The sequence below is a fragment of the Gymnodraco acuticeps genome, unplaced genomic scaffold, assembly GCF_902827175.1.
Source record: "Gymnodraco acuticeps unplaced genomic scaffold, fGymAcu1.1, whole genome shotgun sequence".
In the NCBI taxonomy this organism is placed as follows: Eukaryota; Metazoa; Chordata; class Actinopteri; order Perciformes; family Bathydraconidae; genus Gymnodraco; species Gymnodraco acuticeps.
This window is the reverse complement of record NW_022990304.1, coordinates 557,001-578,680: the sequence shown is the minus strand read 5'-3', so window position 1 is coordinate 578,680 and position 21,680 is coordinate 557,001. Positions and strand designations below refer to the sequence as shown.

The 21,680-nt window shown below is 39.3% G+C and overlaps 1 protein-coding gene across 10 annotated transcripts in view; it reads right to left on the bottom strand.

Moving 5' to 3' along the window:
* Positions 1–21,680, bottom strand: part of LOC117550326 (ribonuclease inhibitor-like) — a 65,900-nt gene that overhangs the window by 26,745 nt on the left and 17,475 nt on the right. For all 10 annotated transcript variants that reach the window (XR_004569611.1, XM_034222704.1, XM_034222706.1 and 7 more), the window contains 3 exons: positions 15,989–16,162; positions 12,914–13,087; positions 2,252–2,425 (listed from right to left, as the gene is read on the bottom strand). Coding sequence is in view for 9 of the 10 variants with exons in the window: in XM_034222704.1 (XP_034078595.1) it covers positions 2,252–2,425; positions 12,914–13,087; positions 15,989–16,162 (522 nt within the window). In the remaining variant the exon portion in view is untranslated. The remainder of the gene's footprint in view (positions 1–2,251; positions 2,426–12,913; positions 13,088–15,988; positions 16,163–21,680) is intronic.

The following is a 21,680-nucleotide window of genomic DNA, read 5'->3' as shown; positions in this document are numbered from 1 at the left end:
TTTTCGGTACAGCATAAAAAATTATCACAAAACATTAAATATTTGTTGTTTTTTAAAAATTATTATTAAACTGTGAATAATGTATTTACTCAAATAAATACAAAATATAACAAACATTAAGATGCAGCATTTCGATGAACTGAAATAATCTGTATTTGAACTTTACTGTACTAGTACTCACCAGTGGCGGCTCCAGAGTATTTGTGTTGGGTACTCTATGGTAGGGCTAACCCACACAGTGGTGGGGCTCAAGTCAGTATTTCTAATGTAATTACATACACGCTCCCCTTGACAGTGAAACGCCACGCGTGAGGTTTAGATTATTTCCCTGTCTCAATCTAAATTGAACTGTATGAAATAAAAAACACATTTGTCTTGTAGTAAATAAAAAGGGCGACCTGGAGCCAATCCTGCAATTTCTCCACAGGTGAAAGAGTTGACATGCTGAAAACCCAACCCCTGCAGGGGGGTCTGGGGGGATTGTCCCCCAGGAGATTTTTTTAAATACTAACATCAAATACACATTCTGGTACTCTCTTGAGAAGAACAATAAATAAATCTATTACTCCACGACATATTTTAAAAAATGAATGCCATTTTAGTTTGTTGTTACTTTGTTCTGAAAGCTGAACCTGCTGCTCCTCACAGAGAGAAGAGGGAAGAGGCTGTGAATTACTTTACATTGTGGATAAGGGTGGATAGCCCCCATTGTTCTGTGTGTCAAAATGAAGACAGCCCACACACCTATCAATCATCAAACCGTGAGGTCTTATTTAATTACGTATTGATTTCTATCAACACGTAATGTTGTATCGATGTATATAGAGATGTATTACAGTAAAAGTATTCTCCGTCGGGACTTCCTGCAACAACACCACGTCGTTATCTTGATTCTGATTGGCCAGAAGACATTATCAAAGATGTTCTATTAAGAAGACGATCACTACGTGACAAAAGTTTTCAAAACCGTTTCTAGTCTTCGGTATTTCCACACAAGTGGACAAGTGGCTACTGAAATCAATCTTACTAACCGCTGTCTGTGCAATTTACTCCGCGCGAGTTGGCGGACTTTATTTAGCTTACTTTAACATCATTTTTCAAGGTGGGGCTAAGCCATTTCTTGGTATGGCTGTAGCCTACGCCAGCCATACCCTGGCGCCACCACTGGTACTCACAAAACATAAACTATTAGTTTTGTGTTTTTATTTATTATTAAACTGTGAATATTCACTCGAATAAATACAACATATAATAAAATAAACATTAAGGTGGAGCATTTCGATGAACTGAAATAATCTGTATTTGAACTGTACTAGTACCTAAGCAGCCAGCTTGACATTAGGACTTGCTTGTCATTGTATTTTCATGTTGTTTAAAGAAAGATGAACTTGTCCACATTGCTTGCCGAAAGGGCAGATCTGCTCAAACTAACAATGTCTCCTGCTGTGGAGAACACCCTCTCTAGGGACAGAGGTAGCAGACACAGCCAGGTAGCGCTTTGCTAACATGGCAACATAAGGATATGTGGCGTTTGTAATAGCTTTGGCTCGGTCTGAACTCTCTGCGAGTGGTGGAGGCTTACATGCTAGCGGGAGTTGGGTTTGCACTTCAGTCTTTTTTCTTTTGGTACCGGTGATATTCACGTTCGGTGATGCCTTTTCAAATGAGTGTGCAAGTTTAATGTATTGCCAGCCGCGTAACCTATTTTAGTTGAACAATGCCGACAAACAGCTTTGGTTCGGTCCACCTGTCTTTGTCCTTCATCCTTGTACGTAACTGCAAAACCAAAATGTTCCCAAACCGGAGACTTCAATGATGCTGGAGGATTTTCGAGCTCAACTTTATCTGCGTTCGCTATTTCGACAGTTCCTCAAATTACTGACTACATTTGAACGCATCCCTGTGACCAGCTCTCATAGTATGCCTCTCGTCCAATGAAATTACTTGCTCGCTCTATGACGCGTTGAAGCCAATGTGAGCAAATTACTCTGAATGCTGCGACACAGCACCTGAGATTACTTCCAAAAAGTTGTTCACGTTCTCAATTTTTGACGTTTAACGTTATATTCGTTCAGTACACTTCAGTACACACTTCGGTACACACTTGTACCGAACCGAAGGGCCCGTACGTACACCGTTACACCCCTAAGATACTCAGTGAGGATCAGTGTGATATCAGCCTGATGTCTGCAGCTCAGAGTCAACACAACTGTCTTCATCTCAGCACAGAAGTAAAAGATGGAGAACTGACCTGAGAGTCTCCAGTCTGCAGTCTGGACTCTCCAGAAAGTCACTCAGAACCTCCACATCATAATCCTGCAGTTTGTTGCTACTCAGATCCAGATCCCTCAGATGGGAGGGGTTGGACTTCAGAGCTGAGGCTAGATGAAAACAGCTCATCCCTGACAAGCTGCAGTCCTTAAGTCTGAATAAAGAAAACATGATGTAACTTTAGAAAACAAAGTTCCAATTTGAAATATCTCCAGGTTTAATAATCTGTTCAGAGATGAAGAAGGTTAGAAAGTGGAAACTCCAACAGGTAAAAGCTGTAAGAGAGAAAAGTGAAAAGATCTCTCATTAATATGAAAGACAACGTGCTTCTACTTCAATAATAAAGAGGTGACTTCACATCTGAAACTCTGCTCCATCTACACTAACTCATGATGTGCAGCCAGACCAATAAAACCCACAGGAACTGATTCAACTCAAGATCACAACGTTTACAAAGATCACAAATATTTCAGGATGAATTTTGAAGAAATGTGAAGACAAATATCCAGAATATTTATAGTAGGAACAGTGGAGTCATCAAATCACAGCATCTTCAGTTTGAACTATTCAGTCAGTAAAAGCATCGTGTAGCTTCAGAAAACGTTTTAATATAAATATGTACTTTATAATTTATTTAAAGCATGCTGCAGAATATAAGATGAGTTTCAGGTGTTTAAGATGAGTGAATTATGCTGTGTAGGATTCTCAGCATTAAGATACTCTAGGGGTGTAACGGTTCACAAACATTTCGGTTCGGTACGTACCTCGGTTTTTAGGTCACGGTTCGGTTCGGTACGTTTTCGGTACAGCATAAAAAATGATCACAAAACAAAAAAAATAGTTGTTTTTTAAAAATTATTATTAAACTATGAATAATGTATTTACTCAAATAAATACAAAATATAACAAACATTAAGGATGCAGCATTTCGATGAACTGAAATAATCTGTATTTGAACTTTACTGTACTAGTACTCACCAGTGGCGGCTCCAGAGTATTTGTGTTGGGTAATCTATGGTAGGGCTAACCCACACAGTGGTGGGGCTCAGGTCAGTATTTCTAATGTAATTACATACACGCTGCCCCTTGACAGTGAAACGCCACGCGTGAGGTTTAGATTATTTCCCTGTCTCAATCCAAATTGAACTGTATGAAATAAAAAACACATTTGTCTTGTAGTAAATAAAAGGGCGACCTGGAGCCAATCCTGCAATTTCTCCACAGGTGAAAGAGTTGACATGCTGACAACCCAACCCCTGCAGGGGGGTCTGGGGGGATTGTCCCCCAGGAGATTTTTTGAAATACTAACATCAAATACACATTCTGGTACTCTCTTGAGAAGAACAATAAATAAATCTATTACTCCACGACATATTTTAAAAAATGAATGCCATTTTAGTTTGTTGTTACTTTGTTCTGAAAGCTGAACCTGCTGCTCCTCACAGAGAGAAGAGGGAAGAGGCTGTGAATTACTTTACATTGTGGATAAGGGTGGATAGCCCCCATTGTTCTGTGCGTCAAAATGAAGACAGCCCACACACCTATCAATCATCAAACCGTGGGGTCTTATTTCATTACGTATTGATTTCTATCAACACGTAATGTTGTATCGATGTATATAGAGATGTACTACAGCAAAAGTATTCTCCGTCGGGACTTCCTGCAACAACACCACGCCGTTATCTTGATTCTGATTGGCCAGAAGACATTATCAAAGATGTTCTATTAAGAAGACCATCACTATGTGACAAAAGTTTTCAAAACCGTTTCTAGTCTTCTGTATTTCCACACAAGTGGACAAGTGGCTACTGAAATCAATCTTACTAACCGCTGTCTGTGCAATTTACTCCGCGCGAGTTGGCGGACTTTATTTAGCTTACTTTACTGTAACATCATTTTTCATGGTGGGGCTAAGGTGGGGCTAACCCATTTCTTGGTATGGCTGTAGCCTACGCCAGCCATACCCTGGCGCCACCACTGGTACTCACAAAACATAAACTATTAGTTTTGTGTTTTTAATTATTATTAAACTGTGAATATTCACTCGAATAAATACAACATATAATAAAATAAACATTAAGGTGGAGCATTTCGATGAACTGAAATAATCTGTATTTGAACTGTACTAGTCCCTAAGCAGCCAGCTTGACATTAGGACTTGCTTGTCATTGTATTTTCATGTTTTTTTAAAGAAAGATGAACTTGTCCACATTGCTTGCCGAAAGGGCAGATCTGCTCAAACTAACAATGTCTCCTGCTGTGGAGAACACCCTCTCTAGGGACAGAGGTAGCAGACAAAGCCAGGTAGCGCTTTGCTAACATGGCAACATAAGGATATTTGGCGTTTTTAATAGCTTTGGCTCGGTCTGAACTCTCTGCGAGTGGTGGAGGCCTACATGCTAGCGGGAGTTGGGTTTGCACTTCAGTCTTTTGGTACCGGTGATATTCACGTTCGGTGATGCCTTTTCAAGAGTGTGCAAGTTTAATGTATTGCCAGCCGCGTAACCTATTTTAGTTGAACAATGCCGACAAACAGCTTTGGTTCGGTCCACCTGTCTTTGTCCCTCATCCTTGTACGTAACTGCGAAACCAAAATGTTCCCAAACCGGAGACTTCAATGATGCTGGAGGATTTTCGAGCTCAACTTGATCTGCGTTCGCCATTTCGACAGTTCCTCAAATTACTGACTACCAGAGCCGTATAATAGAAGAGTTATGACATCTCCGTTCACTCCAATGGACCACTTTTTTACAGCAATGGCGGATCGTGGAGCCTCTCATTCGTTCCCCGGAAGTTAGCGCCAAGGCTAGCAGAGCGGTAGAGTTGCAGCATAATAACCGTTCGTGACGGACTTTTAAAGGTAAGAAGAAGTTTAAAGATTTATATTGCGGATATTATCAGTACATCTGATTCAAATTAACATGTGTATTAAAGGATGTCAGTGGATTATCCCTAAATCAGTAGATTTAGGGAACGTTTACAGATAACAGATCAAGCTAGGATACCGAAGCAAGTTAGCAACAGACGTTGAACAACCTTTTAATTGTAAATTCCATTCTCTTAATGTCATTTGGTCCAACGTTGTTGAATTAGAGAAGAGGGGCTTCTAAACGGGATTGTATGCGGGGGTGGAGGGAGTTAAATATTAGATAAATATAACTTTGGTGCGTGTAAGAGTGAGTGTTTTTAGCAGAGCCATATTGTGTCCTTGTGATTATGTTGATTATTACCTGCCTGTATAATGTTGCAGCTCAGCTGATTTTGGATTGATGGCAAAGGGAGAGGGACTTGAGTGAGTGTGAAAACACAAGGTAAGTTTAATACTACTGTTTTATATAAGTAAGCATACTAAACATGTATTCTATCACTGTATTATATAAGTAATCTTGTTAGTAACCTACTGTATGGCAGCTGGAGGGGCAGTGATGTTACAGGTGGAGGAGCAAAACTGCAAGACTGCAAACTCACAAGACAGAGAAATCAAAGTTTGTTCTCCAGAGAAGAGGTTGATTTCACTTCAATTTTTTCATATTTTCTAAAGATGTGGAAATGGCACAAAAAAAAACTTGAGAGCTGTAACCAAGACAACTGTAACAACATGAGTAGACAGCCACCAAGGTTTTTCAAGTCCCTCTCTTACTCCATTTTGCCAACCCAAACTTCCAGGTACATGACGGGACACCTTGCTTGTTTTTGTTGTTTGCACTCCTCTGGCAGGTGGAGGGCAGTGATCCCTTCCCTTCTTCCCTCAATCTTTGAGACTAATGTAAGTAGAAGACATGGCACTGTAAATGTTCAAACATTTAAACTATTATACCACTTAAAAATAAGAAATATTACTTTTGTTACTAAGAGTTCATACTTATTATACCTGTGTCACCTTTCACACTATCGCTGTGATCATGAGCTATGGGCTTTGTAGATACAGGTCCCGGGGTGAATCGTGGTGCAGGGGCCCTTCTCTTTTTGACCACAGGGCGATGCACGAAGATGGTGGGTATAGCCTCTGCTCTCAGCCTAGTCTTGCCCTTTTTTGTCTTGACAAACTGGTCTGCATCAAAATGTGCCTGCGGAGTGACTTGAGTGACTTCACACACAGAACAACTCAGTTTTGTCTGCCCACATACATATTCCATAGTGGTTGAATACACAGTATTAGGAAACACTTTATACTTACTGGACATGTTATACTCATTACATACTGTATATACAATATGACCAAGAATGTGAGACAACTTTATAGAAATTCATATCACATATGTTACTGATGCCATTTGTCATACTTTGTTAAACTCACAAATAATAAAGTTCCATAACTTCAGTTGGGAACAAAGACCACACCTTATCTCCCCAAGGCAATTTCCCATCCAATAGGTGTGCTATATAGGTGTGTATAACCCTTTCTCCTGTCTGTTTATCCCTCTTTCAGCACAAGAACCAGAGGGGGATTCAATGGAGCCTGAATACCTGCACTGAGACCCTCACCCTGCACCCTGAGTCTCAACTCTCAGTGTTTTTCAAGCCTTTCCCTGTTTTTTGTATTAAACAAAACATTAAGCTTTCCCAATGGTGTGGTTTTCGTTTTGTGAAAAAGTGCAAATGCAGTGTTTGTATATAAATCACATATTTTTTTGCTGTTGGTCGTGAAATTGCTCCTGCTTCCTCCGCTCTGTGTCAGTGGGGAAGCTGTACATTCATACTCCTTTCTCTGAGCGATTGGAGCATCCCCAGGCAGCACAGCAAACCATGGTGGCGACTAGGAGGCAGCACAGCACACCAGGACAACACCGAGGAAAAGGCACAGACAAACTGCATGATATGCTATTCAATGTTTATTGAATTCCATGTATTTGCAATGGATGTTCCTAAAACAACACATTTAACATCATCATCATGCTGCTGCTGCTAGTCCTTTGATAGTCACCTGTCGGTCTCCTGTCCTTTCTGAAAGCCATAAAGATGACAGTCATTTAGATAACTTGTGTCCTCAATTACCATGGGATTATTGAAACTACCATGAATTAAAAAAAATGGTAGACATTAATCTAATCTGAATTTTAAAGCATTACTTTAGATCCCCTCCCTCTAAATATATCAATAAACATTAGAAAGTGATGCTCCTGACTACCATACAGGTTTAAGAAGATACTATTGGTTTTAAAGAATTCAAAGCTATAAATAAACAGCAACAGGCTCTTTAACCAAGGCACTGTTAGCCTAACATGTAAACTGTTCACACTAATCCTAATATTATCACTTAATATTAGCAAATTCTATTTTATTTTTTAAAACATATTGATGTAAATACATACACATATCGATTCGTTGTATACATTTTGCAAATCAAAACCTTTATTCACTAATAATTACCAAAAATCGTAGTTCTATCTCCTGTTATCAATGCATTCACATTGCCCGCCATGAACTTCCGGGGAACGATCCTCTTCTACATGAACCACGTGACGATAACCGTTTTTGGACTTCCGTTGTCGTAACTCTTCTATTATATGGCTCTGCTGACTACATATGAACCAAGCGGCAAACTGTGGGGTAGAGCCGGGAAGCCAATACGGAAGTGCCACACACTGCAGTTCATATATTGGCCGATAGGCGATGGCTGCAGAAAGGAGCAATTTCCATAGACCCCCATGTTAAAATGCCCAACTTTACAGCAGAAAAAAACATGTTTCTACCCCTGGCTCCATACATTTTATTATTGATATAGTTAGATTCCACCTTCATGATTATGGATCTGTGAGTGAATTGTTTTCTAACGCGACCCTTTTATTTATATTAGGTCTTAAAGTTTGTGCATAAATTAGGGCGTGGTCACATTGAGTGACGGCTCTGTCAAGTGCCTGCCGCTGTTAGCTTCTTGTCTCTCTGCTAGCTGCTCCGTGAAGCTAGCTACAGCAGGGGTGGCCAACCCGCGGCTCTCGAGCCGCATGCGGCTCTTTGCCTAGTTTCATGCGGCTCTTCAGTTCATATCGAATTTTATATGTGTGAGTTTGGGGGAGAGACACTGACTCCTGACTAGTGTTGCACGGTGTACCAATACTTGAAAGGTACCGCAATACCCTGCCGTTAAAAACGTTACGATTCCTCCGTTTCATTAGTATCGGTACTTTAAGAATGACGGAGAAAAGTACTCCGGTGAGAAAGCGCTGTTTTAATAAGAGCCGTGTGTGTTCAGCGCTCTGCTTCCACTCCCTGTACTGCAGCCGTGCCTGCAGTCCCGCCCCTCTCAAGCACGCTCTAAGTCCCTCCCCTCTCTCATGCACGCGCTAGCTGCCAGAGCATGTGAGAAAACGAGAAGCATGGCTGCAAGTGGGAGTGCAGCTGCCGCTGCGCCTCGGCCTGTCTGTGAGACATGTATTAATTTTATTTAATACGAATTCTTGTCATTTATTTTATTTATTGTTCTCATTGTTTAAAAGTTTGTGTTATGGTTCTGGTGTGAAATAAAGCACAATAATTACAATTAAGACTGTTTCCCTTTTTTTAAGAAAAGTATCGAAAAATAATCGGAATCGCAATTCTTGACTTGGTATCGAAACCAAAATGTTGGTACCGTGACAACACTACTCCTCAGAGTTAAACCTAATATTTAGTAGGTCTGTTAAGTATCGAATGCTGATCATTCTGACGTAATTTGGCCGGTCAAAGTTGTTTGGGCTCGGATAAAATCGCTCCGTTACTTTCGTCCTGTGTTACTTTCGTCCCGGCTCTACGTGTGTATGTGTGGTGTCATGTGTCAGTATGAGAGGATGCCAGCGCGTCTAATTTTGATGTGGCCCAAGAGCCAATCACAATAATACCTGCGATGCGGTGAACCAATCACCTTTGAGGGGGGGAAAACCTATCGTTGATTAAACATTATCCAGTGTTTCCCCTACCATTGTCTTGGAGGGGCGCTGCACCCCGCCAACGGAGCCCCGCGCCCCCCCTGAAATTCAAGGTGTTTAAAAAATATATATAATTATTATTATTTTTTAATATATACATAGCACCAAATTGCAAATAATCTATAACTACTGTCACTTTTCACATTGAACATGTGCTCTTTTATTAAATAAACTAAACGCTTTCATTTCAAGTTGTGAGTTTAGTGTTTTTGACCCTAAGAAACACTGATGCATTAATCAATAACAATAATCCACAGCCCTCTCTCTGCTCCAGAGGATTTAAAAAATATATATCCCAATGCCACAAAAATGCATCAGTGACATGGTTGAAATCTTGTCTCCAGAAAACAAAAAACTGAAACAAGCGGTATCAGTGTGTTTGATGTGGCTCTTTGCAGTAACATAGAAAAAATGTGGCTCTTAACCTCTGACTGGTTGGCCACCCCTGAGCTACAGGGACTCTGCCTGCTCAGCTCATCCAGGAAACACAACTTGTAGCCGGCCGTGGTTGTTTGTTCTTCATGCTTATATATCGGACTATTGTGACTCGCTCTGCGGTTAAAACAGACGGTGCATGAATGTGGTTTTGCGGTAAGTGAAATTCTAGTGCTTTATTTATGTGTTAATGATTTTAATCAGCTACGTAATGAATGGTAAGGCTTGGGTTAGCATGTAAGCTAGTGGTAGCTACATCGGTGCTAACGATTGTAATCGTAGCCTCCAAGTTAAAATCATAGACTGTATATATAAAGGTTAAAACTAAATAGACAAGTGTTAAGTGGGATAATACTGTTGAACAAACGGCTTCTGTTTGAGGTTGATAAAATAAGGTTACATCCTTGTAACTTAGAGATATTTTATTATGTAGGTAGAACTGTATGCATCTAAGGTTAATTTAAATTGGCTATGCTCAAGTATGTAGACAAGCTAATGTCGAAGTAGTGTATGTGAAATCAACCTCACAATAAGATGTGTGTATATTACAATTATTAATGTCATATTTCAAGATGATTACTTAGATATTACAATATGGTTGGTTGAGCTGGAGTTCATTATTGAGCTTACACGTTAACGTCACAGTCATCTGAAGAACGAACCCAAACCTTGTTTTTATTAATTGCATTACCAAATGGGTATCAAATAAACAGTAAGCATTGGTAACACAACTTCCAAAGTTACAGTAAAATAAAAAGGCCCCTGACTCGGACAATACACAATCCAACATGTTCAACAGAAGAGAATCAGTTATATTGTTTGTACACATGGTTCTTTATATATATATCTGTTTAAGGTGTCCAGGTGATGCAGACAGGCTGGACCAGAGAGTGAGAGACAGAACTGGACTCCTCACAGCAGTGAACTTCAGCACAGGTACAAAGACTCTTTTTTCATACTGTACAAAGAATCAAGAAAGATATTGGTTTAAATGAATGAAGTATTGACTTGAATACACTGATATACATTCCATTAAACAATACTAAATACTAGATCACCTACACATCAGTTAAGTTGAGGGTTTTTTCCATGCAAAAAGTTACATTTAGATGATAACAAGCAATATGACTTTGTCAGCTTTCTAATTTAATGTATTGAAGGCAAAGATATTTAACACATAGTGAGAACTGCTACTATTTATCTCTCAATATTGTCTGTAAAAAACGTGGTAAAAGTGATTCTTTCAGTGAGACAACAGAGCAAGCTTCTACAGCTGCACTACGTTTTGATAACAGTTAAATATTATTTTGATAATAACATATATTTCAATGTTGAACTTCATACTGTTCATTCATAATCTGATTGTCTTTGTAGCTCATTGTTGAAATAAAAAAAAAAACATTACAATTACAAAATAATTATATCTACAGCCCCTAAACACACAAACACACCGCTTTCATAAATAACACACTTGTTCTGCAATAATATGTTTTATGTTTCCTGTCATTTTTGTTAGGAAAGGACATGCCTGAAAGACAGGACATTTTCTCCTTCTCTGAGGGTCAAGAAGAACATCCAAGAGGAACATTAAGAGCTGATGTTATAAGATTTCAAGACCAGTACAGGACATTCACTAAGAAACTACTTTTATTGTAAAAACAGTCAGCTGATCGAATGCAGCTATTTCCACATCTACACTCCATCCGCTGATTATTTCTATTTGCCTCACTTTATGAGCTTCACAACATGTACCTTGTTTTGCAACGTCACAAATAAATGGGGCCAATCTTCAGTCAGATGTGAATGTGTAATCTAACATTTTCAGTAAGAATAATGGACAAAAGGAGAGCAAATACAAATACAATTTATTGAAATGTGAACCAAAAGTTAATCAAATGTTTTAAATAAAAAGCACATATGGACAGAAGGTGTAAATCTATTAAATGTATTAAACACATTTAGTCAAATAAAGTGACCGACTAGGCCTGTGCAGTTGGTATCAGCTTTGCCCAGCATGGGCTCCTTCATCAGGCCTGGTCCTCCTCGCAGAGGGAAGACCCTCAGTCCTCTCCAAACCAACAGACAGGACGTCCACCACACGGAGGTTTCTCCCTGAAGTCTCTGCAGCTCTCTGGACACCACGCTGTCTCAATCCGTCCACACTGAATATGAGATTGGGAAAATGAAAATAACAAATGCTTTAGACAATAAGAAACATAAAGTTGACTGTTGAGTTGCTCAGTTTTTTTAGATTGTCAATACTATTACTGTATAACTAATATCTCAGGTTAAGAGGCACATTCAAATAAAGATTGGTCTTTAAATACATTTTGTCTTTTGAATTGTTTGTCTAAAGTCAAGGATCTATAACTGGTACTTAGTTTTAATGATAGTCTGGTTATTATGCTGTTTGGAGGAGGCCTCACAGGTAAGAGCGCTAACTAGCTACCATCACATGTACCTTAGCTTGACTTAAATGTATTAAACGTATAGTTAAGTGATATCAAAATATAAATAACTAATGTCATGCAAACATATTAATATTTGCTTGATTCCAGTGTTGAATTTAGCACAATTGCATACAAACGTTAAGGGGTTTTAAGATTCTGAAGTATTATGCTAAAAGCTCAATAACTTAGATTATTATTTATAGTTTTGCTGAATAGTTTCATGTCCGCTTACCTTAGAAACGTAAAATGCGACGGCAGATGGGGAGCATGTTAGCTTAGCTTGGTAGCTTCAGCTAGCTCTGGAACTTCCAGCTCGGTGGCAGCAGGTCCCGCCTCGGCTCCGCCTCTTTGCCCTTATTTGGAGAAGGCGGAGTTGAACTCTGGCGTCACTGTCGAGCCGTTAGTGGCCGACTCCGCCTACTAAGGGCTTCACGGCAACTCTGCAGAATCCTATGGGTGACGTCACGGACCCTACGTCCATTTATATATACAGTCTATGATTTGAACGCATCCCTGTGACCAGCTCTCATAGTATGCCTCTCGTCCAATGAATTGACTTGCTTGCTCTATGACGCATTGAACCCAATGTGAGCAAATTACTCTGAATGCTGCGACGCAGCACCTGAGATTACTTCCTAAAAGTTGTTCACGTTCTCTATTTATTACGTTTAACGTTATATTCGTTCAGTACACTTCGGTACACACTTGTACCGAACCGAAGGGCCCGTACGTACACCGTCACACCCCTAAGATACTCAGTGAGGATCAGAATGATATCAGCCTGATGTCTGCAGCTCAGAGTCAACACAACTGTCTTCATCTCAGCACAGAAGTAAAAGATGGAGAACTGACCTGAGAGTCTTCAGTCTGCAGTCTGGACTCTCCAGAAAGTCACTCAGAACCTCCACATCATAATCCTGCAGTTTGTTGCTACTCAGATCCAGATCCCTCAGATGGGAGGGGTTGGACTTCAGAGCTGAGGCTAGATGAAAACAGCTCGTCCCTGACAAGCTGCAGTCCTTAAGTCTGAATAAAGAAAACATGATGTAACTTTAGAAAACAAAGTTCCAATTTGAAATATCTCCAGGTTTAATAATCTGTTCAGAGCTGAAGAAGGTTAGAAAGTGGAAACTCCAACAGGTAAAAGCTGTAAGAGAGAAAAAGTGAAAAGATCTCTCATTAATATGAAAGACAACGTGCTTCTACTTCAATAATAAAGAGGTGACTTCACATCTGAGACTCTGCTCCATCTACACTAACTCATGATGTGCAGCCAGACCAATAAAACCCACAGGAACTGATTCAACTCAAGATCACAACGTTTACAAAGATCACAAATATTTCAGGATGAATTTTGAAGAAATGTGAAGACAAATATCCAGAATATTTATATTAGGAATAGTGGAGTCATCAAATCACAGCATCTTCAGTTTGAACTATTCAGTCAGTAAAAGCATCGTGCCGCTTCAGAAAACGTTTTAATATAAATATGTACTTTATAATTGATTTAAAGCATGCTGCAGAATATAAGATGAGTTTCAAGTGTTTAAGATGAGTGAATTATGCTGTGTAGGATTCTCAGCATTAAGATACTCTAGGGGTGTAACGGTTCACAAACATTTCGGTTCGGTACGTACCTCGGTTTTTAGGTCACGGTTCGGTTCGGTACGTTTTCGGTACAGCATAAAAAATTATCACAAAACATTAAATATTTGTTGTTTTTTAAAAATTATTATTAAACTGTGAATAATGTATTTACTCAAATAAATACAAAATATAACAAACATTAAGATGCAGCATTTCGATGAACTGAAATAATCTGTATTTGAACTTTACTGTACTAGTACTCACCAGTGGCGGCTCCAGAGTATTTGTGTTGGGTAATCTATGGTAGGGCTAACCCACACAGTGGTGGGGCTCAAGTCAGTATTTGCAATGTAATTACATACACGCTGCCCTTGACAGTGAAACGCCACGCGTGAGGTTTAGATTATTTCCCTGTCTCAATCTAAATTGAACTGTATGAAATAAAAAACACATTTGTCTTGTAGTAAATAAAAAGGGCGACCTGGAGCCAATCCTGCAATTTCTCCACAGGTGAAAGAGTTGACATGCTGAAAACCCAACCCCTGCAGGGGGGTCTGGGGGGATTCTCCCCCAGGAGATGTTTTGAAATACTAACATCAAATACACATTCTGGTACTCTCTTGAGAAGAACAATAAATAAATCTATTACTCCACGACATATTTTAAAAAATGAATGCCATTTTAGTTTGTTGTTACTTTGTTCTGAAAGCTGAACCTGCTGCTCCTCACAGAGAGAAGAGGGAAGAGGCTGTGAATTACTTTACATTGTGGATAAGGGTGGATAGCCCCCTTTGTTCTGTGTGTCAAAATGAAGACAGCCCACACACCTATCAATCATCAAACCGTGGGGTCTTATTTCATTACGTATTGATTTCTATCAACACGTAATGTTGTATCGATGTATATAGAGATGTACTACAGCAAAAGTATTCTCCGTCGGGACTTCCTGCAACAACACCACGCCGTTATCTTGATTCTGATTGGCCAGAAGACATTATCAAAGATGTTCTATTAAGAAGACGATCACTACGTGACAAAAGTTTTCAAAACCGTTTCTAGTCTTCTGTATTTCCACACAAGTGGACAAGTGGCTACTGAAATCAATCTTACTAACCGCTGTCTGTGCAATTTACTCCGCGCGAGTTGGCGGACTTTATTTTGCTTACTTTAACATCATTTTTCAAGGTGGGGCTAAGGTGGGGCTAAGCCCTTTCTTGGTATGGCTGTAGCCTACGCCAGCCATACCCTGGCGCCACCACTGGTACTCACAAAACATAAACTATTAGTTTTGTGTTTTTATTTATTATTAAACTGTGAATATTCACTCGAATAAATACAACATATAATAAAATAAACATTAAGGTGGAGCATTTCGATGAACTGAAATAATCTGTATTTGAACTGTACTAGTCCCTAAGCAGCCAGCTTGACATTAGGACTTGCTTGTCATTGTATTTTCATGTTTTTTTAAAGAAAGATGAACTTGTCCACATTGCTTGCCGAAAGGGCAGATCTGCTCAAACTAACAATGTCTCCTGCTGTGGAGAACACCCTCTCTAGGAACAGAGGTAGCAGACACAGCCAGGTAGCGCTTTGCTAACATGGCAACATAAGGATATGTGGCGTTTGTAATAGCTTTGGCTCGGTCTGAACTCTCTGCGAGTGGTGGAGGCTTACATGCTAGCGGGAGTTGGGTTTGCACTTCAGTCTTTTGGTACCGGTGATATTCACGTTCGGTGATGCCTTTTCAAATGAGTGTGCAAGTTTAATGTATTGCCAGCCGCGTAACCTATTTTAGTTGAACAATGCCGACAAACAGCTTTGGTTCGGTCCACCTGTCTTTGTCCTTCATCCTTGTACGTAACTGCAAAACAAAAAATGTTCCTAAACCGGAGACTTCAATGATGCTGGATGATTTTCGAGCTCAACTTTATCTGCGTTCGTCATTTCGACAGTTCCTCAAATTACTGACTACATTTGAACGCATCCCTGTGACCAGCTCTCATAGTATGCCTCTCGTCCAATGAAATTACTTGCTTGCTCTATGACGCGTTGAACCCAATGTGAGCAAATTACTCTGAATGCTGCGACGCAGCACCTGAGATTACTTCCAAAAAGTTGTTCATGTTCTCAATTTTTTACGTTTAACGTTATATTCGTTCAGTACACTTCGGTACACACTTTGGTACACACTTGTACCGAACCGAAGGGCCCGTACGTACACCGTCACACCCCTAAGATACTCAGTGAGGATCAGAATGATATCAGCCTGATGTCTGCAGCTCAGAGTCAACACAACTGTCTTCATCTCAGCACAGAAGTAAAAGATGGAGAACTGACCTGAGAGTCTCCAGTCTGCAGTCTGGACTCTTCAGAAAGTCACTCAGAACCTCCACATCATAATCCTGCAGTTTGTTGCTACTCAGATCCAGATCCCTCAGATGGGAGGGGTTGGACTTCAGAGCTGAGGCTAGATGAAAACAGCTCATCCCTGACAAGCTGCAGTCCTTAAGTCTGAATAAAGAAAACATGATGTAACTTTAGAAAACAAAGTTCCAGTTTGAAATATCTCCAGGTTTAATAATCTGTTCAGAGAAGAAGAAGGTTAGAAAGTGGAAACTCCAACAGGTAAAAGCTGTAAGAGAGAAAAAGTGAAAAGATCTCTCATTAATATGAAAGACAACGTGCTTCTACTTCAATAATAAAGAGGTGACTTCACATCTGAGACTCTGCTCCATCTACACTAACTCATGATGTGCAGCCAGACCAATAAAACCCACAGGAACTGATTCAACTCAAGATCACAACGTTTACAAAGATCACAAATATTTCAGGATGAATTTTGAAGAAATGTGAAGACAAATATCCAGAATATTTATATTAGGAATAGTGGAGTCATCAAATCACAGCATCTTCAGTTTGAACTATTCAGTCAGTAAAAGCATCGTGTAGCTTCAGAAAACGTTTTAATATAAATATGTACTTTATAATTTATTTAAAGCATGCTGCAGAATATAAGATGAGTTTCAGGTGTTTAAGATGAGTGAATTATGCTGTGTAGGATTCTCAGCATTAAGATACTCTAGGGGTGTAACGGTTCACAAACATTTCGGTTCGATACGTACCTCGGTTTTTAGGTCACGGTTCGGTTCGGTACGTTTTCGGTACAGCATAAAAAATGATCACAAAACAAAAAAAATAGTTGTTTTTTTAAAATTATTATTAAACTGTGAATAATGTATTTACTCAAATAAATACAAAATATAACAAACATTAAGGTGCAGCATTTCGATGAACTGAAATAATCTGTATTTGAACTTTACTGTACTAGTACTCACCAGTGGCGGCTCCAGAGTATTTGTGTTGGGTACTCTATGGTAGGGCTAACCCACACAGTGGTGGGGCTCAGGTCAGTATTTGCAATGTAATTACATACACACTCCCCTTGACAGTGAAACGACACGCGTGAGGTTTAGATTATTTCCCTGTCTCAATCCAAATTGAACTGTATGAAATAAAAAACACATTTGTCTTGTAGTAAATAAAAAGGGCGACCTGGAGCCAATCCTGCAATTTCTCCACAGGTGAAAGAGTTGACATGCTGAAAACCCAACCCCTGCAGGGGGGTCTGGGGGGATTGTCCCCCAGGAGATTTTTTGATATACTAACATCAAATACACATTCTGGTACTCTCTTGAGAAGAAACATAAATAAATCTATTACTACACGACATATTTTAAAAAATGAATGCCATTTTTGTGTTTTGTTACTTTGTTCTGAAAGCTGAACCTGCTGCTCCTCACAGAGAGAAGAGGGAAGAGGCTGTGAATTACTTTACATTGTGGATAAGGGTGGATAGCCCCCATTGTTCTGTGTGTCAAAATGAAGACAGCCCACACACCTATCAATCATCAAACCGTGGGGTCTTATTTCATTACGTGTTGATTTCTATCAACACGTAATGTTGTATCGATGTATATAGAGATGTACTACAGAAAAAGTATTCTCCGTCGGGACTTCCTGCAACAACACCACGCCGTTATCTTGATTCTGATTGGCCAGAAGACATTATCAAAGATGTTCTATTGTCACTACGTGACAAAAGTTTTCAAAACCGTTTCTAGTCTTCTGTATTTCCACACAAGTGGACAAGTGGCTACTGAAATCAATCTTACTAACCGCTGTCTGTGCAATTTACTCCGCGCGAGTTGGCGGACTTTATTTAGCTTACTTTACTGTAACATCATTTTTCAAGGTGGGGCTAAGGTGGGGCTAACCCATTTCTTGGTATGGCTGTAGCCTACGCCAGCCATACCCTGGCGCCACCACTGGTACTCACAAAACATAAACTATTAGTTTAGTGTTTTTAATTATTATTAAACTGTGAATATTCACTCGAATAAATACAACATATAATAAAATAAACATTAAGGTGGAGTATTTCGATGAACTGAAATAATCTGTATTTGAACTGTACTAGCACCTGAGCAGCCAGCTTGACATTAGGACTTGCTTGTCATTGTATTTTCATGTTGTTTTAAAGAAAGATGAACTTGTCCACATTGCTTGCCGAAAGGGCAGATCTGCTGGCACTAACAATGTCTCCTGCTGTGGAGAACACCCTCTCTAGGGACAGAGGTAGCAGACACAGCCAGGTAGCGCTTTGCTAACATGGCAACATAAGGATACTTGGCGTTTTTAATAGCTTTGGCTCGGTCTGAACTCTCTGCGAGTGGTGGAGGCTTACATGCTAGCGGGAGTTGGGTTTGCACTTCAGTCTTTTGGTACCGGTGATATTCACGTTCGGTGATGCCTTTTCAAGAGTGTGCAAGTTTAATGTATTGCCAGCCGCGTAACCTATTTTAGTTGAACAATGCCGACAAACAGCTTTGGTTCGGTCCACCTGTCTTTGTCCCTCATCCTTGTACGTAACTGCAAAACCAAAATGTTCCCAAACCGGAGACTTCAATGATGCTGGAGGATTTTCGAGCTCAACTTGATCTGCGTTCGCCATTTCGACAGTTCCTCAAATTACTGACTACATATGAACCAAGCGGCAAACTGTGGGGTAGAGCCGGGAAGCCAATACGGAAGTGCCACACACTGCAGTTCATATATTGGCCGATAGGCGATGGCTGCAGAAAGGAGCAATTTCCATAGACCCCCATGTTAAAATGCCCAACTTTACAGCAGAAAAAAACATGTTTCTACCCCTGGCTCCATACATTTTATTATTGATATAGTTAGATTCCACCTTCATGATTATGGATCTGTGAGTGAATTGTTTTCTAACGCGACCCTTTTATTTATATTAGGTCTTAAAGTTTGTGCATAAATTAGGGCGTGGTCACATTGAGTGACGGCTCTGTCAAGTGCCTGCCGCTGTTAGCTTCTTGTCTCTCTGCTAGCTGCTCCGTGAAGCTAGCTACAGGGACTCTGCCTGCTCAGCTCATCCAGGAAACACAACTTGTAGCCGGCCGTGGTTGTTTGTTCTTCATGCTTATATATCGGACTATTGTGACTCGCTCTGCGGTTAAAACAGACGGTGCATGAATGCGGTTTTGCGGTAAGTGAAATTCTAGTGCTCTATTTATGTGTTAATGATTTTAATCAGCTACGTAATGAATGGTAAGGCTTGGGTTAGCATGTAAGCTAGTGGTAGCTACATCGGTGCTAACGATTGTAGTCGTAGCCTCCAAGTTAAAATCATAGACTGTATATATAAAGGTTACAACGAAATAGACAAGTGTTAAGTGGGATAATACTGTTGAACAAACGGCTTCTGTTTGAGGTTGATAAAATAAGGTTACATCCTTGTAACTTAGAGATATTTTATTATGTAGGTAGAACTGTATGCATCTAAGGTTAATTTAAATTGGCTATGCTCAAGTATGTAGACAAGCTTATGTCGAAGTAATGTATGTGAAATCAACCTCACAATAAGATGTGTGTATATTACAATTATTAATGTCATATTTCAAGATGATTACTTAGATATTACAATATGGTTGGTTGAGCTGGAGTTCATTATTGAGCTTACACGTTAACGTCACAGTCATCTGAAGAACGAACCCAAACCTTGTTGTTTTTATTAATTGTATTACCAAATGGGTATCAAATAAACAGTAAGCATTGGTAACACAACTTCCAAAGTTACAGTAAAATAAAAAGGCCCCTGACTCGGACAATACACAATCCAACATGTTCAACAGAAGAGAATCAGTTATATTGTTTGTACACATGGTACTTTACATATATATATATATCTCTGTTTGTTTAAAGTGTCCAGGTGATGCAGACAGGCTGGACCAGAGAGTGAGAGACAGAACTGGACTCCTCACAGCAGTGAACTTCAGCTCAGGTACAAAGACTCTTTTTTCATACTGTACAAAGAATCAAGAAAGATATTGGTTTAAATGAATGAAGTATTGACTTGAATACACTGATATACATTCCATTAAACAATACTAAATACTAGATCACCTACACATCAGTTAAGTTGAGGGTTTTTTCCATGCAAAAAGTTACATTTAGATGTTAACAAGCAATATGACTTTGTCAGCTTTCTAATTTAATGTATTGAAGGCAAAGATATTTAACACATAGTGAGAACTGCTACTATTTATCTCTCAATATTGTCTGTAAAAAACGTGGTAAAGTGATTCTTTCAGTGAGACAACAGAGCAAGCTTCTACAGCTGCACTACGTTTTGATAACAGTTAAATATTATTTTGATAATAACATATATTTCAATGTTGATGAACTTCATACTGTTCATTCATAATCTGTTTGTCTTTGTAGCTCATTGTTGAAATAAAAAAAAAAACATTACAATTACAAAATAATTATATCTACAGCCCCTAAACACACAAACACACCGCTTTCATAAATAACACACTTGTTCTGCAATAATATGTTTTATGTTTCCTGTCATTTTTGTTAGGAAAGGACATGCCTGAAAGACAGGACATTTTCTCCTTCTCTGAGGGTCAAGAAGAACATCCAAGAGGAACATTAAAAGCTGATGTTATGAGATTTTAAGACCAGTACAGGACATTCACTAAGAAACTACTTTTATTGTAAAAACAGTCAGCTGATCGAATGCAGCTATTTCCACATCTACACTCCATCAGCTGATTATTTCTATTTGCCTCACTTTATGAGCTTCACAACATGTACCTTGTTTTGCAACGTCACAAATAAATGGGGCCAATCTTCAGTCAGATGTGAATGTGTAATCTAACATTTTCAGTAAGAATAATGGACAAAAGGAGAGCAAATACAATTTATTGAAATGTGAACCAAAAGTTAATCAAATGTTTTAAATAAAAAGCACATATGGACAGAAGGTGTAAACCTATTAAATGTATTAAACACATTTAGTCAAATAAAGTGACCGACTAGGCCTGTGTAGTTGGTATCAGCTTTGCCCAGCATGGGCTCCTCCATCAGGCCTGGTCCTCCTCGCAGAGGAAAGACCCTCAGTCCTCTCCAAACCAACAGACAGGACGTCCACCACACGGAGGTTTCTCCCTGAAGTCTCTGCAGCTCTCTGGACACCAGACTGTCTCAATCCGTCCACACTGAATATGAGATTGGGAAAATGAAAATAATAAATGCTTTAGACAATAAGAAACATAAAGTTGACTGTTGAGTTGCTCAGTTTTTTTAGATTGTCAATACTATTACTGTATAACTAATATCTCAGGTTAAGAGGCACATTCAAATAAAGATTGGTCTTTAAATACATTTTGTCTTCTGAATTGTTTGTCTAAAGTCAAGGATCTATAACTGGTACTTAGTTTTAATGATACAGTCTGGTTATTATGCTGTTTGGAGGAGGCCTCACAGGTAAGAGCGCTAACTAGCTACCATCACATGTACCTTAGCTTGACTTAAATGTATTAAACGTATAGTTAAGTGATATCAAAATATAAATAACTAATGTCATGCAAACATATTAATATTTGCTTGATTCCAGAGTTGAATTTAGCACAATTGCATACAAACGTTAAGGGGTTTTAAGATTCTG